This window comes from Pipistrellus kuhlii, unplaced genomic scaffold (assembly GCF_014108245.1).
Source record: "Pipistrellus kuhlii isolate mPipKuh1 unplaced genomic scaffold, mPipKuh1.p scaffold_m20_p_5, whole genome shotgun sequence".
NCBI classification, from domain to species: Eukaryota; Metazoa; Chordata; class Mammalia; order Chiroptera; family Vespertilionidae; genus Pipistrellus; species Pipistrellus kuhlii.
The window spans coordinates 54,149,274-54,175,529 of record NW_023425551.1 but is presented as its reverse complement, the minus strand read 5'-3'; the positions used below and the strand labels follow the sequence as shown (position 1 = coordinate 54,175,529).

The following is a 26,256-nucleotide window of genomic DNA, read 5'->3' as shown; positions in this document are numbered from 1 at the left end:
TGGGTGCTGCCATCTTTGTGATGGCATGAGGGTCAATTAGCATATTCCTTCTTTATTAGATAGGATATTATATATACTATTTTGATACGTAATTTCTTGTGGTAACTTAATTACCACACAAATCTTTCTTCCAATTAATTTCCTTTCAATATGCATAAATCCACTAACCAGGCCACTAGTCCTATATGCACATAAGCATAGCCCATGAACACAGACAACAGTGTGGTGAAGGCCTGGGGCGGGATGGTAGCTGGGTGGAGGGGGACAAAAGGGAGGAAAATGGGGGACGTCTGTAATACTCTCAACAACAATAAGTTAAATATATATAATTTATATTTTTTTTTCAAAATTCACCAAAAATTGGAAATCTATTGTTTCTTTCATATTCAATTTCCTTTAACAGAAATTCTTTACTTATCCTGTTAATTTTATCTTGAGAGAATAGATTGACTGCAGGAATAAAAAAATTCTCAAGACATTGTGTCTTGAGGCACTGAAGAAAGTATTCCAGACATCTATTAAAGCAGAGCTCCAGGTTGTCTCGCCACTGAATGTCATGTGGGTTCTGGGCACATACGTGAAAGAAGGCAGTTTTCACGTGATAAGAACAGAATTCACCAAGTTCCTTTCGGTCTTCAAACTTTTCTTTCAACTTTTCTAAAAGATATTTCATTAGTTGTAAACAGCGTTTCCTGTTGAATAAAAAAGAAAACCATTTATCTTTACTTATTTACAACCTGCTTCATTCCACAAAGAGCTTTAGGCATCTTACAGGAAGATACAATAAACAATACAGATATTATAATACATAGAAAGACAAAGATATATATAAATATAATTCTAGTCACTCTATTTTTTCAATACATTCTTTGAAGTTTCAAAAACATTTTTTTCTTCCTGCTTCGCCATTCCTAGTTTAAATATTTTATCAGGATTAATTCAACTATAAAACTAGCAGATACTTGTATTATTCATCAAATTATTTGATAGATTATAAATATTTACATTATTCATCCAATCATTTCATAGTTGACAAAATTTTATGTTTTTAAAAATACTTGGCTTTACCAGCAATATAATTTTCTCAGCACTGGTTTCAAAACCTGTACATGAAGCTTTAAAGAACCTCCCGGTGCCGAAACCAGTTTGGCTCAGTGGATAGAGCAACAGTCTGCGGACTGTGAAGATCCCAGGTTTGATTCCGGTCAAGGGCACGTACACTGGTTGCGGGCACATTCCCGGTAGTGGATGTGCAGGAGGCAGTTGGGCGATTTTTCTCTCTCATCAATGTTTCTAGTTCTCTATCCCTCTCCCTTCTTCTCTGTAAAAAATCAATAAAATATATTTAAAAAAAAAAAAAAAGAACCTCCTGGGCCTGCAAGTTGGACATTCTTGTTTTGACCTTTTAACTTTTGTGACCCTTATATTGGACAACTTTATAAACTCAAATGAACAATACTTTTCCAATCTCAATATATATGTGTGTGTGTGTGTGTGTGTGTGTGTGTGTGTGTGTATTATTTAATTCAAAAAGAAAGGAAGAGGGAGAGAGAGAAACATCAATGATGAGATAGAATCACTGATCGACTGCATCCTGCACACCCCCTTACTGGGGATCAAGCCTGCAGCCTGGGCATATGCCCTCAACTGGAATCAAACCTGGGACCCTTCAGTCCGCAGGTTGATGTTCTATACACTGAGCCAAACTAGCTAGGGTCTCACTTTTTTATGGTGTGTATGCTGCCAAGAAAAAGAATTACCCATCTTTTAGTTGTTTCAAATGGCCTTCAATGCAGCCAACCCATCTCAAAGCAGAACTGGTATAAAAAAGATTGATCCTCTGTCACCTTCCCATTATGTGACATTAATATTCATTACCTTGAAGCAACCAGAATACTAAGACACAACCAGTGTCTAATGACTAATCATGGCTAGTGTCCTTTCTGCCCTACTTCTTGTTCTGTCCTACTTTACACATCGATCTGATCCAGGTTCAGGACTATAGTCCCTGGCCTTGCCTTCTGACAGCACTCATTCCTTGGTCCCCTGGATCTGGCTTCCCTGGTTTCATGCTCACCCTCTCTAGATAATATTCCAGGTCAGTCCAGCCATGTGCTGCCCCCAGGACTCAACTCAGTAATGACCACCTATAGGTCTGATCTATGGAGTCAATTAAAAAGATTCCAAAGAAAAGCCACTAATTAACAAAATAAGAAAGTTACCTGCAACATTTCACTCCCTTACTTTCACAGCATTTTTTAGAGTCTCCGTGATTTTTCAAAATGTCCTTTTCAATGTGAGAGAAGGATAGCCGCCATGTTTCTTCTTAATTTCCAAAAGAAAAAAAAAATAGAGAATTTAACCAAAGTGCCTACATATAAACAATACAATATTGAAACAATTTCCTTCATTAAAATATCATTCTGAAAAAAATTCTAGGGAGATATAGACCCAAAGAAATGAAATAATGTAATTACATATTAAAAGAAGTCATTTGAAGCAAACAATGGACCAAAATAGGAAAAAACTAGGGGGGGGGGGGGGGAAGGTTGTTTAATATAGTTATCTATTTAAGATGTACATATTGCTAAATTCAGTTTATTAATATATTGTTTCAGTAATAATTTGAGCCAAAACCAGTTTGGCTCAGTGGATAGAGCATCGGCCTGCAGACTGAAGGATCCTGGGTTCGATTCCGATCAAGGGCATGTACCTTGGTTGCAGGCACATCCCCGGTGGGGGATGTGCAGGAGGCAGCTGGTCAATGTTTCTCTCTCATCGTTGTTTCTAACTTTCTATTTCTCTCCCTTCCTCTCTGTAAAAAAAAAAAAAAATATATATATATATATATATATATATATATATATATATATATATTGTGTGTGTGTATATATATATATATATATATTTTAAATAATAATAACAATAATTTGAATGAATTGATCAAAAAATTTATACCATCCTTACAAGTTTTGGTATTCATGTAAAATGAATTGGGGAACATTTCTATTCCCTGCGAGAGTTTATGTAAGAATAGATTTCTCCCCTTCCTCCAAGTTTACCATGGCTAACTCTTTTAAGTTTGGGCTATCTTATTGTATAGTTGTGGGTTTTTTTAATTTAATCTTTATTGCTCAGATTACAATTGTTTCTCCTTTTCCCCTGCATAGCTCCCTTCCACCCAGTTCCCACCCCACCCTATGTCCTTACCCCCCCATTGTCCTCATCCACATATGTACGATTTTCAAAAAAATATAATAAGTCTTTATTGTTCAGATTATTACAGGTGTTCCTCTTCCCCCAACCCCCAATAGCTCCCCTCCACCCGATTCCCAACCCCACCCCATGCCCTTACCCCCACCTTGTCTTCATCTATAGGTGTAAGATTTTTGTCCAATATCTTCCCGAACCCCTCAGACCCCCTTACCCCTGAGAATTGTTAGTCCAATCGCTTTCTATGTGTCTGATTCTATTGTATTCACCAGTCCATTTTATTCTTCAGATTTTTTATTCACTTGATTTTTAGATTCACGTGTTGGTAGGTATGTATTTGATGTCTTTTTGTTGTTCATAATTTTTTACCTTTACCTTTTTCTTCTTCTTCCTCTTAAAGAATATCCTTCAACATTTCATGTAATCCTGGTTTGGTGTTGATAAACTCCTTTAACTTTTTTTTTGTGTCTGTGAAGCTCTTTATCTGACCTTCAATTCTGAATGATAACTTTGCTGGGTAGAGTAATCTTGGTTGTAGGTTCTTGCTATTCATCACTTTGAATATTTTTTACTACTCCCATCTGGCCTGCATAGTTTCTGTTGAGAAATCAGCTGACAATCATATGGGTGCTCCCTTATAGGTAACTAACTGTTTTTCTCTTGCTGCTTGTAAGATTCTCTCTTTGTCTTTTGCCCTTGCATTTTAATTATGATGTGTCTTGGTGTGGTTCTCTTTGAATTTCTTTTGTTTGGAGTTCTGTGCGCTTCTAGGACTTGTAAGTCTATTTCTTTCACCAGCTGGGGGAAGTTTTCTGTCACTATTTCTTCCAATATGTTTTCGGTGTCTTACTCTCTTCTTCTGGGATTCCCATAATTCTGATGTTGGTACACTTGAAGTTGTCCCAGAGGCTTCTTACACTATCTTCAACTTTCTGGATTCTCTTCTCTTCTTGCTTCTCCAGAGGAGTGTCCTTTGCCTCTTTGTATTCCAAATCTTTGACTTGATTCTTGTGTTCCTTCAGTCTGCTGTTGGATCTCTGTATAATATTTTTTACTTCGGTCAGTGTATGTTAATTTCTAGTTGGTCCTTTTTCATATCCTCAAGGGTCTCATTAAATTTATCGGCCTTTTCTAGGAAATTCTTGAAAAACCTTATAACCGTGGTTTTGAACTCTATATCAAGTCGTTTGTTCTCCTTCATTTTTGTTTGTTTGTTTGTTTTGTTTGAGATCTGTTTCCTTGTCTCCCCATATTTACGGCTTCCCTGAGTTGGTAGGGTGGTTTTGTGTGTTTGGTGTCTTATATGAGCTGGTGGGTCAGTCTCCCCAGTTACCTGAGATAGACACTCTTGATGCTCCCCTTTGTGTACTGCATGTACAGCCCTGTTGTAGTTAAGTCTCTTTTAAAAAAATATATTTTATTGATTTTTTTACAGAGAGGAAGAGAGAGGGATAGAGAGTTAGAAACATCAATGAGAGAGAATCTGGGGATGTGCCCGCAACCAAGGTATATGCCCTTGACCGGAATCAAACCTGGGACCTTTCAGACAGCAGACCAACATTCTATCCACTGAGCCAAACCGGTTTCAGCTATAGTTAAGTCTTGCTTGTTGTTGGTATCACTGGGAGGAATTGACCTCCAGGATGTGAGTATCAGCTGTGTATACACTGGGATACCTTCTATATTGGAGACAGTCTTATAGGATCAGACTTGCAAAATTTCAAAAGCCTCTGTGCTCAGCTTGGATGGGGCGGAGTCTCAGGGCTGAGCCAACAGTCTTGGTTTCCCATCAGCCCTGCCCTTGTGGATGTGCCTCAGACCTCTGCCTTCCATGGATCCCGAGTTTCAGCCTCCCAATCCAGATTCCCCTTGTAAGAGTGTGAGTGCTCCAGGGGTTCGCTCTGAACTGGGTATCAGTGCTCAGTGCAGTCAGGAGCTTCCGAATCCTTCCGCTATGGAGCAACAGTGGCAATCCGCAGTCAGACCTCTCTGCGTACACTAACTGGTGCACGACTCTAGATCCTGCCCGCTGCGACTCACGGCTACCCCAAGTCTCCCAGTCTCTGAATATCCAAGTACCTTTCTCTACAGTCCAGACTCCACCTGTATGAGCCTGGGTCCACGACTTTCGGCTGTGGTTGGGGTTTAGTGCAGTTGGGGGCTCCTTTTCCCCTTCTGCCAGCCAGGCACTAGTCCGCCTTTCCTCTCTGTGCGCACATCTCCCTACCTCAGAGCTTTCCGGCTCCCCTGATCCATGAGCCTCTCTCCTTTCTAGTTGTAGATTTCCCACTCAGCAGCTTTCCTGTGGTTTTGGATGATGTCTGTTCTATCTTTTAGTTGTTGTTTTGAAATTGTTGTGCAAGGGGGTAGTTTAGGCACTCACGTAGGCTGCGATCTTGGTTTTTTCTATATAGTTGGTTTTATACCAGGAATGCACAATTGGTTTATAATTTAACAACCAATCAATATATCTGTCACATTAACAGAATTGAGGAGAAACATGATCTCAAAATATGGAGAATGTGTAGGTAACGAAATTTAACATTAATTTATCACTTTAAAAATATATATTTTTGTTGATTTCAGAAAGGAAGGGAGAGGGAAATAGAAACATCAATGATGAGAGAGAATCACTGATTGGCTGCCTCCTTCAGGCCCCCTCCTGGGGATGGAGTCTGCAACCCAGGCATGTGCCCTTTTCCAGAATTGAATCTGCGACCCTTCAGTCTGCAGGCCAAAACTCTATCCACTGAGCCAAACCAGCCACAGCTCATTCGTCATTTTTTCTTTTTAAAGCCTTGGCAATTTAAATTTGGCTGTCAACTTGATCTGATAGACAGATTTTAAAAAGGACACAGCAACATGATAATATAAGGTAAAAAGCTGAGGTTTTTCCCTTGAAATGAGTTAAGCAGATGTCTGCTATCCCTATTTCTGTTCAACATGCACTGGCTATCCTAGCAAGCATAATAAGGTATCTGGCACTGGAAATAGAGGAACAAAGATATCATTATTGATAGATAATACAACTATGTTGGAAGAAAATACAAAAGAAGCTAGGTGACAGATATGTATAAGTTTAGTAAATTCTTCATTCTACTTTTGGTTTAAAATTTTTCAGACCAAAAACTTACAATTACCTATGAATAAATGTAACAAAATATATATAAAACTTCAGTGGAGAAAACTAAAATGTCACTAAGAAGTATTAGAGAGAATCTAAATAAAAGGAGATATGCAATTATCCATTAATTGGAAAACTCCTTATTATAAATATATCAAGTATTAGAGAGAATCTAAATAAAAGGAGATATGCACTTATCCATTAATTGGAAAACTCCTTATTATAAATATATCAAATATATCTATGGATTCAATGTACTCTCAATCAATATTGAAAAAAAATGCTTTGGTAGAACTTGACAAGATGATATGAAAACTTTCATGAAAATACAAGGGGTCAAAAATATCTAAAATACTCATGAAGAAAGATAAAGTAGGATAACTTGCCCTACCAAATACCAAGACTTATAAAGACACATTATGGCCGAGATCAGTGTGGCTCAGTGGATAGAGCGTTGGCTTGGGGACCGAAAGGTCCCGGGTTCAATTCCGGTCAAGGGCATGTACCTTGGTTGCGGGCACATCCCCAGTGGGGGGGAGGGGTGCAAGAGGCAGCTTGATCGATGACTCTCTCTCATCGATGTTTCTAACTATCTCTCTCCCTTCCTCTCTTTACAAAATCAATAAAATATATTTTTAAAGACACATTATGTATAACAATATATATAGTGCAAGGGTAGACAAAGATTTTAATGGAACAGAATAAAGAGTGTAGTAATAGCTATATAATATATGGACAGTGGATATGTGTAAAAGGTGGTACTGAGCTTGGTATGCTCATTGCTATATATATCCATTTATGTCAGCCACTTATGCCACTCTGGAAAAGGCAAAACAATAGAGATGATAAACTATAGAGATCAGTGGTTGCCAGAAGTTTGGAATGGGAAGGGTTAAATAAGTGAAGCAGAAGGGACATTTTAGAGCAGTGAAATTATTATGAAGGGTAGAAGGATGATACAATGCATTTGTCAAAACCAGTAGAATTTTATAGCTCAAAGAGTAAATCTTAATATATGTAAACTGTTCAAAAAATCATTTAGGAGATCAAGGGATCCTAAAAATAATGCAGACTGTGAAAAGGGACTCCAACTGCATTACAAATGTATAAAACAACTTTTCTGAAAGGGGGGAGCAAAAGGTGTGGACCTAAGTTACTTTGGAAATAGGGTATGTAAGACGGAAGGCAAAAGGAGCTGTACATTAGCTCTGTACTCTAGTTGGTAACTGTTTCCTGTGGAGGAGTGCTTTGCAATTGTGAAATAACTATACTAGTATGTTCTTACTAGAACTGTACAATTAAGCATATAGGTGGCAGATGTGGGAGTCAGGTTTTTCACTTTTGGAATGAGAGGCTACAGATAGCAAGGAGAGAAAGAATGATCCATGTGATAATGGATCATAATTAGAGACAGTATAAACTCATGAATAACAACATATACAATAGGTATAATAGTTACATATAAAAATATCTCATATAATAAAAGGCAAATATGCAAGTTGTTCCCTCGACCGGGAGTTCACCCAGGGAGTGGGGCAGGCCAGCCTGACCCTACCCCAGCACGAATTTGTGCACCAGGCCTCTAGTTTATAGATATGTGTATGTACCAGGATTAGTACATGTACTTACCTATATTCCCTTGTTTCTCTAACTGAGAGGGTTGACACCCTCCTATCAGAGCACACATACACATAGCACCTGGACTGTGGTTTCTAGTACATTCTCCAATAAAAGGAACCAAAACTTCTTGGAGAAATGGCAGATTCTAGGACTAATACATGAAATATACCAGATGAGCCTTGAACATCTTGTAGAGCCAGAAAGTGAGTTAATGATGAAGACAAACAAACAAAACACCCCCACAATTATGGGACATGTCCCAGGGCACAGAACCAACTCAAAGTGTTCCTAAAGGCCAAAGCTGGAACAAATGAAACAGTAACATTAATAAAGTGTTATTGGATTACAGCCCAAATCTCCCATGCAGAATTCAAAAAAATCTGAGTAAATACTCTGCTTTTGCCAAGCTGGAGTAAATACTCTGCTCTTGCCAATACTCTCCCCACTCCTTAAGTGTGAGCTGTGCACAGAGACGTCCTTCCAAATAGTACAGTATAAACAGGGGGAAATGAGTAACAGTGGAGAAACTGACAAGCACTACCTCAGCCAGGTGATCAAGGTCAACATCAGCAGTGCTAAGTCATGTTCATGGCATGTATCCTTAAAATGATGCAATGAAAATGGCACTTTAGCTCCCTGGTCTCCCTCTACAAAACCCAGAACTCCAGTCTAGGCATAAGAAAAACATCAGGCACATGCCAGATGAGGGACATCCTACAAAATAATTAACTAATATTCCTCAAAACTGTCAAAGTCATCCAAAACAAGGGAATGCTAAGAAACAGTTAAAGTCAAGAGGAGCCCTGGTGGGTGTGGCTCAGTGGTCAGAGTGTCGGCCTGCTTACCAAGGAGTCATGGGTTCAGTTCCCAGTCAAGGGCACGTACCTGGGTTAAAGGTTCAATCCCTGGCACCGGCTGGGGTGCATGCAGGAGGCAATCAATTGATGTGTCTCTCTCACATTGATGTTTCTCTTTCCCTCCCTTCACTCTGTCTAAAAATCAATGGGAAACAAAATCTGTGGGTGAGGATTAAGAACAACAAAAAAGAGGAGCCTAAGGAGACATGATGACAAAATGTACTGTGGTGTCCTAGATGAGATCCTGGAATAGGAAAAGGACATGGGTAAAAACTAAGGAAATGTGAATAAAGTATTGTTTCGAGAGGTTTGGTAACTAGCCCACGATCTCACAGTTAGTTAAGACAAGAAGCCTCAGGATCCAGAGCAAGAGAGCAGTCTGACTCTGAGGCCAGTACTGCTTTCTTTATTAAAAAACAAGCCTGACTAGTGTGGCTCAGGGATTGAGCATCAACCTACGAACCAGGCGGTCACAGTCCAATCCCTGGTCGAGGCACATGCCCAGATTGCAGGCTTGCTCCCCAGGAGTGGATGTGCAGGAGGCAGCTAATCAATGATTCTCTCTCATCACTGATGTTTCTCTCTCTCTCTCCCTCTCCTTCACTCTCTGAAATCAATAAAAATGTCCTGTATAATACAAGGCTAACATGCAAATTGTCCCCTCGGGAGTTTGACCTACTGGGAGTTTGACCGCCCACTATGACATGATGTGCGCTGACCATCAGGGGGCGGCGTGGAACAAAAGAAGGCCCTGGCCAGCAGCTGGTAGCTGGCAGCTGGGGGAAGGAAGGCCCCAATCAACCCTGATCACTGGCCAAGTCTAGGGACCCTACCCGTGCACGAATTTCATGCACTGGGCCTCTAGTGCACATGTGTCAAACACAAGGCCCGCGGGCCAAATCCGTCCCGCCAGGCCTTGCAATGTGGCCCGCACCACGCTGTCATCACTGCACTCCGCTGCGTTTCCATCACAATGACAGTTTATGACTGTTCAGTAAACCATTCGGCCCGCAATTTAGGCTGGATTTTAGATTTTGGCCCCTTCTCTGATTGAGTTCGACACCCCTACTCTAGTGTTTTAAATAAAAGAGGTAACATTTTAATGTGGTCTACTAGACATTTTAAAGCTCAGTATTTGATGTTACCTCTACAATTATGCCATTTTCAATTCCATCACTCACCAAACTGATGACTCTTAAAATGCCAACAGCAGTCATCAATCTTTTACTGCCCTTGTATATAACATTAACAGTTCTTTTGTATGTTCTTAAATTAACCTTCACATTTAAGATACCTTGAAAAACATTTCCTTCCTTTGCAGGCTTAGGTACCAGGTAAAATGGCTGTAGTTTTAGACTTTTCTTAACTTTTCCTCCAAGCCAGTTTTCAATGGGCATGCCGTCCTGGGTACTACGTGGCCAGCTGCTTTTTACTTTCAAAGCCAAGATTATATCCACAGATATTTCTTTGGGTGTTTTAATAAGAAGTGTTACAGCAGGACACCCCTTCTTCTTCTTCTCCATAATGATATCCATATCTGTTTAAACATGTAAAAGGAAAAAAAGTGTTTAGCAATCTAATTTTCTTGAAAATATAGGAAAAAATAGCATAACTATTGTTGGATATCTATAGAGTATTAAGTTGGAAATAAGTTCTAAAGCAGAAACTGACCCCACAACACAAAATGTTTTTACTTATTTAGCCAATATTCATTGATATGTATTATGGTGGGACGGTACTGTCAAAATCTGTCTAGCATGATGATGGGGAGTCCCTGAAAATTGGGTTTGGGAGTGCTTTGGTTAGATTTTCATTTAAGTTGATGAATGGCAGTTTGGAGGGAAGCCTGGAAAAGAGGGCAATAGCAATCCATATATCCAATTTCCAATATATGGAAACAACCTCAGAATCCATTGACAGATGAGTGGATAAAAAAAATTGTGGTATGGCCGAAACCAGTTTGGCTCAGTGGATAGAACATTGGCCTTTGGACTGAAAGGTCCCAGGTTCAATTCTGGTCAAGGGCATGTACCTTGTTTGCGGGCACATCCCAGTAGGGGGTGTGCAGGAGGCAGCTTATCGATATCTCTCTCTCTCTCACATCGATGTTTCTAACTCTCTGTGCCTCTCCCTTCCTCTCTGTAAAAAAAATCAATAAAATATATATTTTTTTAAAAATTGTAATATGGCCCTAGCTGGTTTGGCTCAGTGGATAGAGTGTCAGCCTGTGGACTGAAGGTCCTGGGTTCAATTCCTGTCAAGGGCACATGCCCAGGTTGTGAAGGAGGCAGCCAATCAATGATTCTCTCTCCCTCTCCCTTCCTCTCTGGAATCAATAAAAATATATTTAAAAAAGAAATTGTGGTATGCACAGGCACATCTTGGAGATATTGTGGCTTCAGTCCCAGACCACTGTAATTAAAAAGTGAATATTGCAGTAAAACAGGTCACACAAATTGTTTGGTATCCTAGTGAATACAAAAGTTATGTTGTATTGTAGTCTATTAAATGTGCACTTGCATTATGTCTAAGAAAACAATGTACATACCTTAATTAAAAAATACTTTATTGCTAAAAAATGCTGAAGCACCATCTGAGCATGTTGGAAAAAAATAGCACCAATAGACTTGCTCAATACAGGGCTGCCACAAACCTTCAATTTGTAAAAAATGCATCATCTGTGAAGTGAAATGAACTGAAGTGAAATAAAATGAGGTATATCTGTATATGCGTGAAATATTAATCTTAACAAAGAAAGAAATCCTGTCATTTGTGACAACATGGGTGAACCTGGAGAAAATAAGCCAGATACAGGAAGGCAAATGCTGCATGACCTCACTTCTAAGTGAAATCTAAAAAAGCAGAAGCCATCAAAACCGGTTTGGCTCAGTGGATAGAGCGTCGGTCTGTGGTTCAATTCCAGTCAAGGGCATGTACCTTGGTTGAGGGCACATCCTTGAAAGGGGGTATATAGGAGGCAGCTAGTCCATGTTTCAATGTCATCAGTGTTTCTAGCTCTCTATCCCTCTTCCTTCCTCTCTGCAAAAAATCAATAAAAATTTTTTTTTAAATAAAATAAAATAAAACAGCAGAAGCCACAGAGTAGAATGGTGGTTACCAGAGGTGGGGGAAATGGGAGATGTTGGTCACAGGGAACAAAGTTGCAGTTAGGTAGAGTGAGTCCAGACGTCTAATGTACAGCATGACGATTGTCATTACCACCACCACACTGGCCGTCGCCAGTTGACCGCTGTGGTCTCTATGAGGTCCGAAAGGTTGGCGACCGCTGATACAGAGTAAGCAGGAGGAAGAAGGGTTGAGCTGAAATGAACTTCATTTTAGACACGCTGAACACTAGGTGCCTATAGGATACCCAAGTGAAGATGGCCACTGGGAAAGTAGCTATGGTGGTCAGAAATTTGGGAAAGACTTCCACGTGAGAGTACTGGCTTTGGGATTTAGAGGGGTACAAACAGTAAAGACTACTCCCAGATAAGACTTCTGGAAGGGCCCACAGTGAGAAAGAACACCAAGGAGAAAATCCTAAAGAACACTCTCATTTTCTTATCATCAAATCTGCAAACCTCCCCCACTCCTACCCAGGTTATCCTTCTTCCTCTTAGTACCACTGAGGAAATATCCATTCACTTTTCCAAGGCCACCCCTGGACCTGCCTCTGGATCCTCTCTTGCTCAAGACCTCGCTCCTTCAGTTGTTCCCTCTCTTGCATCCGTGGACTACCCTCCCTGCCTGATCACTCCTCTCCACATACAAAGGGTTCCAGTGTCCTTCATTCTAAAACATACCTCTCTTTTAGTGCTATATTGCTTCCTCCTACTTACCCATATTTCTTTTTAAAAAATATATATTTTATTGATTTTTTTACAAAGAGAAAGAGAAAGGGATAGAGAGTTAGAAACATTGATGAGAGGGAATCATTGATCAGCTGCCTCTTGCACAACCCCTACTGGGGATGTGCCTGCAACCAATGCACATATCCATTGAGCCAAACCGGTTTCGGCCTTACCCGTATTTCTACTTCCTTTGCAGACAAAACTTTCTAGAGTTACCTACACATGCTGTCTCTACTGCACCCCTGCCCCCTTTTTTTCTTGTGTGTTCATAATCTGTCAACTACTAAATTGGTTAACAATAATCCTCACAAAACCACAGACCAAATCCAACGGTTTTCTGGACGTCAGCAGCATTCTAAACACTGACCACTGCTCCTGTAAAACTACTCAATCTCCTTTCATTCCTTCTCTTCTCCCCAACTTCTAATGGGATCCTCTTCTTAACCACTCTACTTAACATTATAATTTCCCCCTTCCTATTCCTAAATCTCCAGATCCCTCTCATTTTGCTAGCCTTTTCCCCATAGAACTTACTACTCTCTAGTATACATGATAATTGTGTTTTCCATTTGTCATTAATTGCATATCTGCTCTTACATAATTATAAGGTACAGAAGAGTGAGAGTCTTCATCTATTTGTTCCTTAACATATCCCAAATATCTAGACCATCTGTCACATTAGATAATAAACGAATATTGATTAAATTAATGAATAAGTTCATCTACACTCTGTCAAAGGAACCACATATATGTTGACATGTACCCCAAATGTATCCTCTGAACTCCAAACACACATCCAACTACTTGACACATTCACTTTAACATATCACAGGGATATCTAACTTAAGATATCCAAAGCCAAACTCCTCATTCATTCCCCAAAGCGTTCCTTTTTGTTCTTCCAATTTTAGTAAATGGCACAATCTACACAGGTGCTTAATCCAGAAACCTGGGAGCCTACTTCAATTCCATCCTCTTTCTCATCCCCATACTTAATCCAGAAGCAAGCACTGCTGCAGTTTGGATGTGTCTGCTTCTCTCCATCCTAGCACCCCATTTCACCCCCACCTTTTCATTTGAACTATTAAAATATTTTCCTTTCTAATCTTCTCACTTGCTTCCTTATAATATCTTCTCCAAAGAAGCCAGAGTAAACACTTAAAAATACAAACCTATCCCAGCCAGTATGGGTCACCAGTTTGAGTCCCAATCATGACATGTGCAGGAGGCAGCCAAATGATGATGTTTCTCTCCCAGGGATGTTTCTATCTCTTTACCTTTCTCCCTTCCTCTCTCTCAAAAAATCAATAAAAACGTATTCAAGTGCATATTCAATGGAGACCAAAAAATAGATCCAATCAACATTTTAAAAGAATACCAAGAAAATGAAGTAGGATAACATCAAGTGCAAAGAGTTGTTTCTGGGAGGTAGTGGTCAATAGTGTGCTATAGCGAGGTCAAGAAAGATTAGGAGAGCAATATACATAGGCAATTAGTAGGTATGATTAGACCTTCAAGGATCAAAACTCACTCAAAAATCTTACCTTCAATGTTTTTAATTTCTTTTTTAATGAGTTCCCTAAACTTGGACAGCATCTTAGAAGCTGATAATATTTCCCCTTCTAAAAACTGATTCAGAGGATTTCCTTTGGGGTTTCTTTTGAACTTCATAAAGTAATGAGCACCACTGTCGCGATATTCTTCTAGCTGAATTCTGGGGACATCCAGTGTAAACATAATATCAAATTCATTAGGAGCAGAAACCTAAGAAAAAGTAAAAACAGCAGTGAAATGTTTGCTTGTGAATATTTTCCAAGCAATTGCAATTTTTTTCTTAAGATTTCCTCTTAAAACCTTATTTTTAAAAACAAGACTCCTAATAGGTCCAGTGGAGTTGGGAAAGTGTTGGCTTTAGTTTGTAGGTTCTATACTCATTTTTTAACCATAATATGTATATGGGATTTCTATACTTTAAGACACTTTTATTAATTTAAAAAATATTATTTAATTGATTTCTTTTTAGGGAGAGAGAAATATTCATGTGAGCATGAAGCATGATTGGCTGCAGCCAGTACACCCCCTACCAGGGTTCAAGCCGACAATTTGGGCATACTAGTATGTCTGGACGAAATATGGAACTGGCAACCTTTTGGTGCACGGGACAACACTCAACCAAGCCACACTGGCCAGAGCTTATTATATTAATTTTATTTTATTTTTCAATATATTTTATTGATTTCAGAGAGGGAAGAAGAGAGAGAAACATCAGTGATGAGATAGAATCATTCATCAGCTGCTTCCTTGCCACCCCACACTGGGAATAGAACCCACAACTTGGGCATTTGCCCTGACTGGAAATCCAACCGAGACCTCCTGGTTCATAGATCAATGCTCAACCACTGAGCCATGCTGGCCAGGCTTAAAAGAAATTTAAATGATATCATGTGCCCTGGCCAGTTTGACTCATTGGCTGAGCATTAGCCTGTGGACCAAAGGGTCCTAGGCTCGATTTCAGTCAAGGGCACATACCACAGTTGCAGGCTCCCACCAGGCCCGGGCTCTGGTCAAGCTTCATACAGGAGGCAACCTTGATGTGTTTGTCTCACTTTGATATGTCTCTCTGACTTTCCCTCTTTCTTCTACTCTCCCTAAAATTCAATGAAAAAATATCCACTGGTGAGCGAGCATTAACAACAACAAAAAGATATCATGTAAGCTTTTAAAATCTGTACCAGGTTTACTCTAAGTTTAAAGCTTAATAAAATTAAAGACCTGCAAGGATCTACCTTTCACATCACAAGAGACACTGCAGCCACCCTCCTGTTACAATTTTGAGATCATTGTGTGATGTCAAAAATGTGTGTATTCACCTACTGGCTACTTGCACAAGGGCTATCTCATATCTACTGGTCACCCAAGTGAGTGTGAGCTCCAAGTCACGTACAATAATAGTGTCTTAGAAGCATTTGTAGAAACTTCAAAGAACCTTTTCCAATCTCACAATAACTAAAGCAATTATAATAAATGCTTGTTTTTACTATATTAAAAATGCCACAAGTCTTTCCCTACTTAGGATAAGCTTCAGGTACAGCTATTGGACTGCACTGTTCAACATGGCACTTAGCAGCCATATGTCTACTGACCACATGAAATGTGTCTAGTCCAAACTTAGATGTATTGTGCTGTGTACTTAACTGTCCTCCCAAAAATTTAGATATTGAAGCCCTAATCCCCAATGTGTCTGTACTTGAAAACAGGACTTTCAGGAAGTAATTAAGGTTAAATGTGATCATGAGGGTGTGGTTCTAATCTTACAGGATTAGTGACTTTGTAAGAAGAGGAAGAGAAAAATATTGCATTTTCTCTGTTTACATACACCAAAGAACACAGTGAGAACACTGGGGACTATAAATTAAATCTTTCAGACAGAAATAAACAAGAAAACAGCAGCCTTACTTGACACATTAGACCAGATGGATTTAATTGATATATTCAGAGCATTTCACCCCAAAGCAGCAGAATATACATTTTTTCATGTGCATTTGGAACATTTCCTAGGATAGACCACATATTAGGCCATGCAACAGTAACAATAAATTTTAAAAGATTGAAAAAGATGCTATCAAGCATCTTCTCCAACCACAAAGGTATGAAACTAGATACAAACTATTAAGAAAAAAATTGAAAAACACACAAACACATGGAGGTTAAATAACATGCTACTGAACAATGAATAGTTAACAATGAGATCAAGTGGTAAGGTATGTACACATATAATATCTTAATTAAAAAAATAAATTAAAAAACAAACAAACAATGAGATCAAGGAAGAAACCACAATGACCCAAATGACCCAAAATCTATGGGATACAGCAAATTCAGTCCTAAGAGGGAAATTCATAGCAATATAGGCCTATCTCAAGAAACAAAAAAAATCTCAAATAAACAATCTAACCTTACACACCTAAAGAAACTAGAAAAATAACAACAAACAGTCCAAGTGAATTGAAGGAAGGAAATACTAAAGATCAGAGTGGCAATAAACAAAGTATAGTCTAAAAAATAAACAATATAAAGGATCACTGAAACCAAGAGCAGGTTCTTTAAAAAGATAAACAAGATGGCTAAACCTTTAACCAAACTCATCAAGAAAAAAAGTAAGCCCAGCTGGTAAGCCCAGTAGTTGAGCTATAACCCATGAACCAGGAGGTTGAGGTTGGATTCCTGGTTAGGAAATATGCCCCAGTTATAGGCTCCATCCCTAGTAGGGAGCATGCAGGAGGCAACCAATCAAGATTGATGTTCCTATCCCCCCCCTCTCTGAAGTCAGTAAAAAGGTATCTTTTTTAAAAGAAGGGGGGAAAAAAGGACCCATGTGAATAAAATAAAAACAAAAAACAAAAGAGAAGTGAAAACTGACATCATAAAAAAAAAGGACTGTAAGAAAATACCACAAACAAGTATATGCCAACAAATTGGATCATTTTGAAGAAATGCATAAATACCTAGAAACAAAGAATCTTCCAAGACTAAATCAAGAAATTGAAAATATGCAGAGACCAATTAGTACCAACAAAATCAAACCAGTACTCAAAAAGCTGCCAACAAATAAAAGTCCCGTACCTATGGCTTCACAGGTGAATGTTACCAAACATTGAAAGAAGAATTAACACCTATCCTATCAAACTATTCAAAAAAATTCAAGAGGAAGGAAGGCTCCCAAGCTCATTTTATGAGGTAACCATTACCTTCATTCCCAAAACAGACAAGAACATCGCACACACAATATCCCTGATGAGCATAGATGTAAAAATCCTCAACAAAATATTAGCAAACCAGCCCTAGTCAGTTTGGCTCAGTGAATAGAGTCATCCTATGGACTGAAGGGTCCCAGGTTCGATTCAGGTCAAGGGCAAATGCCTGGATTGTAGGCTAGATCCCCAGTAAGGGGGGGGGGGGGGGGCAGGAGGCAGACAATCAATGATTCTCTCATCATTGATGTTTCTCTCTCCCTCTCCCTTCCTCTCTGAAATCAATAAAAATATATTTAAATATATATATTAGCCAACCAAATTCAGCAATATATTAAAAAGAGCATACAGAATAATCAAGTGATATTTAGTCCTGAGATGCAAGGTTGGTGTAATATCTGCAAATCAATTATTATGATACACCACGTGAAAAGCAAAATGAAGGATAAAAACTATATGGCCATATCCTAGGGGACCCTGTGTTCGTGTAGGACTGTGTCCCGGGGTGACGAGCAGGAGAAGAGGGGTGCCGCGAGGAAGGAATGGGGGCCCGGAGCTGGAGCTGGCAGCAGGTGGAGGAGCAGAAGGACTCGCCACTTCCTGTGAGGGCTCCACTCGGAGTGCTCCCTGGCCTGCACGCCCTGGTGAGGGGCTGCAGCGTGGCGGAAGGACACCCCGGAGGCCGACGTGGCCAGCGGTCAGGACACTTCGGGTGCAGAATCCCCAGCTCAGACTGGGTGCCTGGTCTGCGTGTGATCTGGGGGAAGGTAGCAAGGGTGTGGGGCCCTCCCCCCTGCAGACTCCTCTCTGGTTCCTGTCCTCTGCAAACCACGGTCCCCGCCAGCCCCTTCCAGCCATGGGGGAGGTGTGACCTGGCACATCTTCAGGATGCCCTGTGCCTGGGCAAGCGAAGGCGGCCTCACAGCCTCCCCGGGCGTTTCCGGAAGAATTCGGGTCCTGGCCCAGGGACTAAGGACATGTGAGTGGGGCACTGCGGCTGCTCACCAGCCTTCTTCTCAGCTTCCATCAATAGAGAACCTTTGGTGATAGTCTCTATAGATGCTGAAACGACATTTGGCAGAATTTACAATCTATCCCTTATTAAAACTCTTTAAAATTAGAAAGAGACGGGTTCATCTGGGTAAAGGTCTCTCTGAGAAACCAACAGGTTATGACATCCTAAAGGGGCCGACTCCAGGCAATCCGGTTCAAGCCAGAAACTAGCCGAGGGCTCCCCGTTACTTGGGGAAGTCCTGGCCCAGCTGAGCCTGCAGCGGGCAGACGACGGAGAAGAGAAAGTGGCAGTTGTCCTTTGTAGACGATAGGAGGGCCGACCTATAAAATCTAAGTGTGTCCGTGGAAGGCCTACTAGCAGCATTCTGTAAGTTGACCCAAATGACACCAGTTTCCCGTATAAATTCTGGCTCTCTCCATCCAGCCTGTTCGTTCATGCTGTTCCTGTGATTTGGGATATTTTTTTGAATGTTACAGGCTCTAAAATTCATTTGGAAGAGTAAATGTGTGAGAGTAAAAAAAAAAAAAAAAAAAAAAAAAAAAAAAGGCAGAAATGCATTTGACAAAATACAGCATTCATTTATGATAAAACTCAATAAACTGAGAATAAAGGGAACATACCTCAACTAAATAAAAGCCCACATATGACAAACACACAGCTAACATCAGACTCAACAGGGGAAAGCTAAAAACATTTTCCTTAAGATCAAGAATAAGACACTTTCATCACTGCCGCTGATCAGGAAACAAACCCTAGTCAGAAACCTGCTCCTAAAATGGAATGATGGTTTTAATGACGACCACCCACAGACAAATGGAGCTGTGGAGTACACCCTTAAAAACAGTTACATCTGGCCGAAGCCGGTTTGGTTCAGTGGATAGAGCGTAGGTCTGCGGACTGAAAGGTCCCTGGTTCAATTCCAGTCAAGGACATGTACATTGGTTGCAGGCATATCCCCAGTAGGGGGTGTGCAGGAAGCAGCTGGTCGATGTTTCTAGTTCTCTATCCAACTCCCTTCCTCTCTGTTAAAAATCAATAAAATATATATATTTTAAAAAGTTACATCTGATGTGTATTTAGGAAGAATGTTTTTTAGTATTTGTAGGAGACTTTTCTCTTAATTTATTTTTCACATCATTCACTGGGAGCTCCCCATAACATCTGAATAAGAAGTTGAGAGAAAGAGTAGGTCCGCAGGGGCTGGAAGGAGAGACGGAAAATATTTTTCCTTTGCAGTACAGACATCCTCAAAGAAAAAAAAGTTTCTTAGATACATAAGTTTTGTGGACATTTCGCAGATCACACTCCTAATCATCCAAGTCATAACCTGACCAGAAACTATCAAGTATAGCTGAAACCGGTTTGGCTCAGTGGATAAAGCATCGTCCTGCAGACTGAAAGGTCCCAGGTTCAATTCTGGTCAAGGGCATGTACCTTGGTTGCGGGCACATCCCCAGTAGACAGTGTGCAAGAGGCAACTGATCCATGATTCTCTCTCATCGATGTTTCTAACTCTCTATCCCTCTCTCTTCCCCTCTGTAAAAAATTAATAAAATACATTTTAAAACTTTATAAAAAAGAAAGAAACTACCAAGCATAGCACTGTTGGAGAAACACAATGCAGGTCTGCTTTACATTTGAATTCCCCCAAAAATGGTGTCTTCACAGTGGCTAGCAATCAATAGAGGTTCGGTTCGTCGTTTTAACTAGAACCTAAGAACTGGTCTGAGTTTCCTCCGAAGGAAGGTGAGGAACCTTAGGAGACGGGGACTATGGGAGGTTAGGGGAGGGGAGAGGACGCGGGCCGCGCGCCTAGGGCAGCTCACCTTCACTTGCTCGTAGTAGCTCCCAGTGTGTAGCACCTCGACACCTTTAAACTCCGACTGGCCGCTCTTCAGTCCTCGTAGCAGGTGGTCCTCGAGCCGGTTTACAACACTCGCGGCTTCTGAGATTTCTGCGCGGCGTAGCTTCAACTTCTCCACCACCGCCCCGAGCTTGTAGGCGCCAAGCACGGCCTCCCGCCCGCCCCGACTAGAGGCTGCAGCCGGCGGGTCCTGGCCGGCGTCCTCCGCTGGTCTGGACGGAGGTCTCCGCTCGCCAGCGGAGCGCGCGGATCCAGCCCTGGGAAGGGGCGACTCCGGGGCTGCGGGAGGCTCTGGCCCCTCGGCCAGAATGGCCTGTCCGTTCAAGATGTCCTCGGCGCTCAGAGGCTCCTTCTGGGAGCGCGCACCCCCTTTTCGGCGAGATCCAGCCCTGGGAGGGGGCGGCTCGAGAGCCGCGGCCAGCTCCATGTGCCCGTCGACCGTGTCCTCACTGCTCAGCAAAACCTTCTTGGCGCATGCACCCCCTTTTCGGCGAGATCCAGCCCTGGGAGGGGGCGGCTCGGGAGCCACGGCCAGTTCCGTGTGCCCGTCGACCGTGTCCTCACTGCTCAGCGGGGCCTTCTTGGCGCATGCACCCCCTTTTCGGCGAGATCCAGCTCTAGGAAGGGGCGAGTCCAGCTCCTGGGCCAGGCCCGCCTGCCCATCCAAGGCAACCTGGGCGCTCAGAGGCGCCTTCTTGGCGCACGCACCGCCTTTTGGGCGAGATCCAGCCCTGGGAAGGGGCGGCCCGGGAGCCGCGGCCGGCTCCGTGTGCCCGTCGACTGTGTCCTCACTGCTCAGCGGGGCCTTCTCGGAGCGCGCACCCCGCGCTCGTCCCTGTGGTCTCTCCCGGGAGCCCGGGGCGCTCTTCTTCTGCTGGTTTCCCGACGCTCCGGTGGAGCTGCATTCCTGCTCATTGGGCTGGGCAGCTTCGGGTACAACGGGACGCTCGATGGGCTTCGCCGGGATGCGCTTCGCCGGGGTGCGCTTCGCCGGGGTGGGCTTCGCCGGGGTGGGCTTCGCCGGGGTGGGCTTCGCCGGGGCGCCGTTCGCGCTCTGCGCTGAAATCTTGGAAGCTATCCGCGTCGCCTTTCCGCTCCGAGGATCCATGGCTGGCGCTCTGCTGCTGCTGGAAAGTTGACTGAGCTTCGCGGGAAAGGCCGCAGTTAGAGGAACCTGCAGTCGCGGCTGGTTACGGAAATGAAACTTAGAACTTGAAGTCTGGCGGGAAGGCAGCGCCGCGGTCAGGGAGCACGCGCAGGAAATATGACCCCACGCGGGAGGGCACCCTGGAGCCACGCCCCGCCGCCCCCGGGCGGCCCGCGGTCCTGCAGAGATGCTCACGTCCGCTCCAGTGCTAACCTGAGCAGTACTGACAGCCCCACGCTTTTGCTGGCAAGCCACCTAAAAGAATTGTGGGAAACTACAAGCTTTCTCGCCCATTGAAGCTGACAAATTTTTTTCAACGTAAGTTTAAGTAAGGGTACTTTTTAAAATTAATGTGAAATAGTAAATGTTCGTCTTTTACACGGCTGAGATTATGATTACTGTAATTGTAATAAATATTTATTTTTAATTGATTCTTTTTTGGCTGGCTGCAGTGAACTTTTTGATGGTGCATGACAAAGTAGGGCTCCCTAAGCCCCGCCCCTTCTTCACGGGTCTGAGAAGGAAACTGTGAAAGTCAGGAGATTCTAAGCGTGTTGGGGATCTGTTTTGGGGCAGGGACTCCCCAGCAGCTGAGGGTCTCTCTTCCTCTGGTTGAGGCGGTGGTCCGGGGGGGCTCTAACTCCTTGTTGGAGGCCACGTGGGCCATTAGGTCTGCCAACTTGTTGCTGAAGCCAAATTCAGTGTCATACCAGGAAACGAGCTTGACAAAGTGGTCGTTGAGAGCAATGCTAGCCCCAGCATCAAAGATGGAGGAGTAGGTGTCACTGTTAAAGTCCCAGGAGACAACCTGGTCCTCAGTATCACCAGGATGCCCTTGAGGGGCCCCTCTGTTTCACTCTATGCTTGATGTCATCACATTTAGCAGCTTTCTCCAGGTGGCAGGTCAGATCCACAACCGACACATTGGGGTGGGGGCAGAGAAGGCCATGACAGTGAGCTTACCACGCAGTTCATGAATTCCCTTACCCACAGCCTTGGCAGCACCAGTAGAAGCAGGGAGGATGTTCTGGGCAGCCCCTCGGCTATCACACCACGGCTTCCCAGAGGGGCCATCCCTGGTGTTCTGGGTGGCAGTGATGGCATGGACTGTGGTCATGAGTCTCTCTACGATGCCAAAGTTGCCATGATGGCCTTGGCAGTTGGTGGGGCAGGAAGCACTGTGACAATCTTGAGGCCATTGTCACACTTGTCATGGTTCCTTCCCCTTCACAAGCACGGCAGCACCCACAGAAGGGACTGAGACGATGGCCCTCTTGACTCCACAGTTGAAGTGAGCCCCAGCCTTCTCTAAGGTAGTGAACATACTAGCAGACACCACAACAAATTCAGCACCAGCACCAACCATTTGGATCTTGGAGGGATCTCACTCCTAGAAAATGAAGATGGATAACAAGCTTACAGTTCTCAGCCTTTGAACTTACGATGAGTAGAATCATACTGGAACATGTAGACCATGTAGTTGAGGTCAATGAAGGGGTCATTGATGGCAGCAGTATCCCCTTTGCCAGAGTTAAAAGCAGCCCTGGCTACCAGGCCCCAAATACAGCCAAATCCATTCACGCTGACCTTCATCATTGTGTCTCTGGGTTGCGGCTGGCACTGCGCAGGAGGAGAGGCTGATGAACAGGAGGAGCAGAGAGCCTTTCTGACTCTTTAAAAGGACACACAATCTTAAAGAAATTGTGTGAAGTTCTTATTCATGAGTTTTATCCGTTGGTTCTTAACAACCCATTAAAAAAAACTGCATATTTTAAATAATCCATACTGCTTTGGCTGTTCAACTTCCAGAGTATCTCATTCAATGTAGTATCTCAAAAGTACATTTCTAAATCCAATCCCTTCATATAAATACATATGAGACAGGAACCCCTTGGGTATAAAAAGACTTGATTACTTCTTTAAAACCATTTTCAAGTGTACAGTTCAGTGACATGAAATACCGCTACCATCCATCTCCAGAACTGTTCATCTTGGAAAACTGAAACTCTGTACCCATTAAACAATAACACCCCATCACCCCCTCTCACCAGCCCTGGCAAACACCCTTCTACCTTTTTTCTATAAATTTGACTATTCTAGGTACCTCATGGAAGTGGAATCACACTGTCTTTATGGTTTAATGGCTGGTTTATTTCAATTAAGATAATGTCCTCAGGGTTTATCCATGCTGTTGCTTATGTCAGCCTTCCTTTTTAAGGCTGAATAATTCCATTCTATGTATATACTACATTTTATTTATTCATTCATCTGCCAATGGATTAAATTTTTAAGAGGATTCCCTGAATCCAGTACTGTGATATATCCTTCTCTTTAGTACAAGTGGTTTTCTTACACCCTAGGGCAGTGAGCCCTAGTTAGAATTGTAATATGAAAGATGTTTATTCATAAGTTTTATCCATTTATTTTTCCTTTGTAAAATGGAAGGACTGTTGGGTGGATAGGCTTGTTAGCAAGCTGACCAATTTTAGGGAAGAATAAACTAGAAGCTGAAATTTGGAAATCCACTTCCTTAAAACTGGAAGTATATTTGGGCAGTCTTCCAGGATGCCCAGGGGTCTGCCTACTCCATTCCCAGGACATCTGCTCTATGGTTCTATTTTTCTCCTCCAAGCACTCCAGTTGCTTGTCATGGATCTCAGTCAATAACTCTGCAGATAGCTTAATGCTGATTTCCAACCATTTCTTAAGTTCTTAAGAGTCCACTGGTGTTTGCTTAACCAAAAAACATGCAAGCAACAATCCACCAGACCAGAGTTAAATACCTCTACTGCTGACTTGTCAAAGGAGAACTTGTTCCTTGCTCAATCTTGTTGCAGCAACCAGTGTCCAGATCATAGAGGGAATGACTTTTCAGTTGTCTTGATATGAATCTTGGACTTTATCTAGAGGAAAAATAATACCAGAGATTCATTTTTTGTTGTTGATTTATAGAGAGAATGGAAGAGAGAGAAATACCATTGTGAGGGAAACACATAAATTAGTTGCCTCCCAGACTCGCCCTGACCAGCATCTGGGGATGGGGAGGAACCTGCAACCGAGATAGTGCCCTCCACTGGAATGGAACCTGGGACCCTCAGGTCCACAGGCTAAACCGGCTAGGGCCCTACTTGATTTACATCTTATCCTTTAATGTTTCATGTTTGTCTCAGTAATTCATTTAGTCACTAATGAAATACATGAGTGTCTACTATTCTAGGCTCTTGGAATATATTGATAAATAAACAAAGATCCTTGCCCTCCTGAAGCTTATATTTTGGCTTGGAGAAACAGCCAATAAACATATACTAGAAGATGATAAGCTGAATTGAAAAGGGGAAGGGGGGGGAGGAATAAGGCCCTGGCTGGGTAACTCAGTTGCTTGGAGCATTCTCTCCATACACCTAGGTGCAGGTTCCACCTTCAGTCAGGGCTAAGGTGACTAGAGGGACAGTCCCGATTTTCAGCGGCGTTTTAAAAAAGTCCCGATTTTTGGAAAGAATGCACGACAAGCTAGGGAACGGCAGGAGAACGGGAAGGAATATACGGTTTTCGGCAGTCATGTGGCTATTTAGCTAGGATATGAGTTTTATATTGTTTTTGTTAATTTTATAATGTTAAACTTCAATAATAACAAATAATTGTTGAGAACTGATTATTGAGAACTGCTTATGAAAGTGCACATTGTTGATCAGTTGTTCGAACTGTGGAATACACGCTGTCCTTACCAGGAACTAATGCTGCGAATGAACGCATTTTTTCTACGGTAAATAAAGTGTGGACATCAGAAAAATCACAATTAAGTGTTGAGACTTTGAAAGCCATTTTATGTGTGAAATATAATTTAATTATATTTCAAATTCTTGTGAAAAATTTCATGACCTTTTAAACAACGACAACAATCTACTAAAAAAAAAAAATCACTCAAATGAGAACTATGCCAAAGGATAAAATAATACTATACATAGTTTTTTATTTATTATATTTATAAATTGTACTTACGTTGAAATTTAAAAATATATTTTTGCGTTCTATGAATATTTTTGTTGCTCCATATAGACCAAATTTTTAATTAAGAACCCCGACCCCCACAACCACCCCCCACACCCGTCAATGGTGTCTGGCTTAACCAATGTTAAATTCTGGTCATCTTAGTCAGGGCACATTTAAGAAAGTATCAGCTGGCCGGGACCGGTTTGGCTCAATGGATAGAGCGTCGGCTTGGGGACTGAGGGGACCCGGGTTCGATTCCGGTCAAGGGCATGTACCTTGGTTGCGGGCATGTCCCCAGTGGGGGGTGTGCAAGAGGCAACTGATCGATGACTCTCTCTCATCGATGTTTCTAGCTCTCTATCTCTCTCCCTTCTTCTCTGTACAAAATCAATAAAATATATTTTATAAAAAAAAAAAAGAAAGTATCAGCTGAAACAGGTTTGGCTCAGTGGATAGAGCGTTGGTCTGTGGACTGAAAGGTCCCAGGTTCAATTCCAGTCAAGGGCATGTACCTTGGTTGCGGGCACATCCCCAGGAGGAGGTGTGCAAGAGGCAGCTGATCCATGATTCTCTCTCATCGATGTTTCTAACCCTCTATCCCTCTCTCTTCCTCTCTGTAAAAAAATCAATAAGATATATATATTTTTAAAAAGAAAGAAAGTATCAATGAGAGCCTAAAGAAACGCAACAATAAATCAAAGTCTCTGACTGTAGAGCCACGGGGACGTCAAACAACCTGCCCGGCCCACGACCCAGGTGCGCGGCCCACGCACCACCAGTGTCTGGGAGCCGGTCCAGTCGAGTCGCGTCAACCGCCAATC

At 42.1% G+C, this 26,256-nt stretch overlaps 1 protein-coding gene and 1 pseudogene across 5 annotated transcripts; both read right to left on the bottom strand.

Moving 5' to 3' along the window:
- Window positions 1–320: 320 nt before the first annotated feature.
- CGAS (cyclic GMP-AMP synthase) lies at window positions 321–21,628 on the bottom strand. Of its 5 annotated transcripts, none has more exons than XM_036415132.2 (6): window positions 20,762–21,618; window positions 20,261–20,647; window positions 14,213–14,432; window positions 10,109–10,351; window positions 2,223–2,325; window positions 321–692 (listed from the first exon to the last, which is right to left on the bottom strand). In XM_036415132.2, the coding sequence occupies exons 1-6, from the start codon at window positions 21,404–21,406 to the stop codon at window positions 344–346; spliced, it is 1,947 nt and encodes a 648-aa protein (XP_036271025.1). In that variant the 5' UTR covers window positions 21,407–21,618; the 3' UTR covers window positions 321–343. The 5 variants fall into 5 exon arrangements, with proteins under 5 accessions (XP_036271025.1, XP_045428572.1, XP_045428574.1 ...); XM_045572616.1 differs by having other exon boundaries at window positions 20,876–21,618; XM_045572618.1 differs by having other exon boundaries at window positions 20,261–20,575; window positions 20,936–21,617.
- A 229-nt stretch (window positions 21,629–21,857) lies between these two features.
- On the bottom strand, window positions 21,858–24,476 carry LOC118705149 (annotated as a pseudogene).
- Between the last annotated feature and the right edge of the window lie 1,780 nt (window positions 24,477–26,256).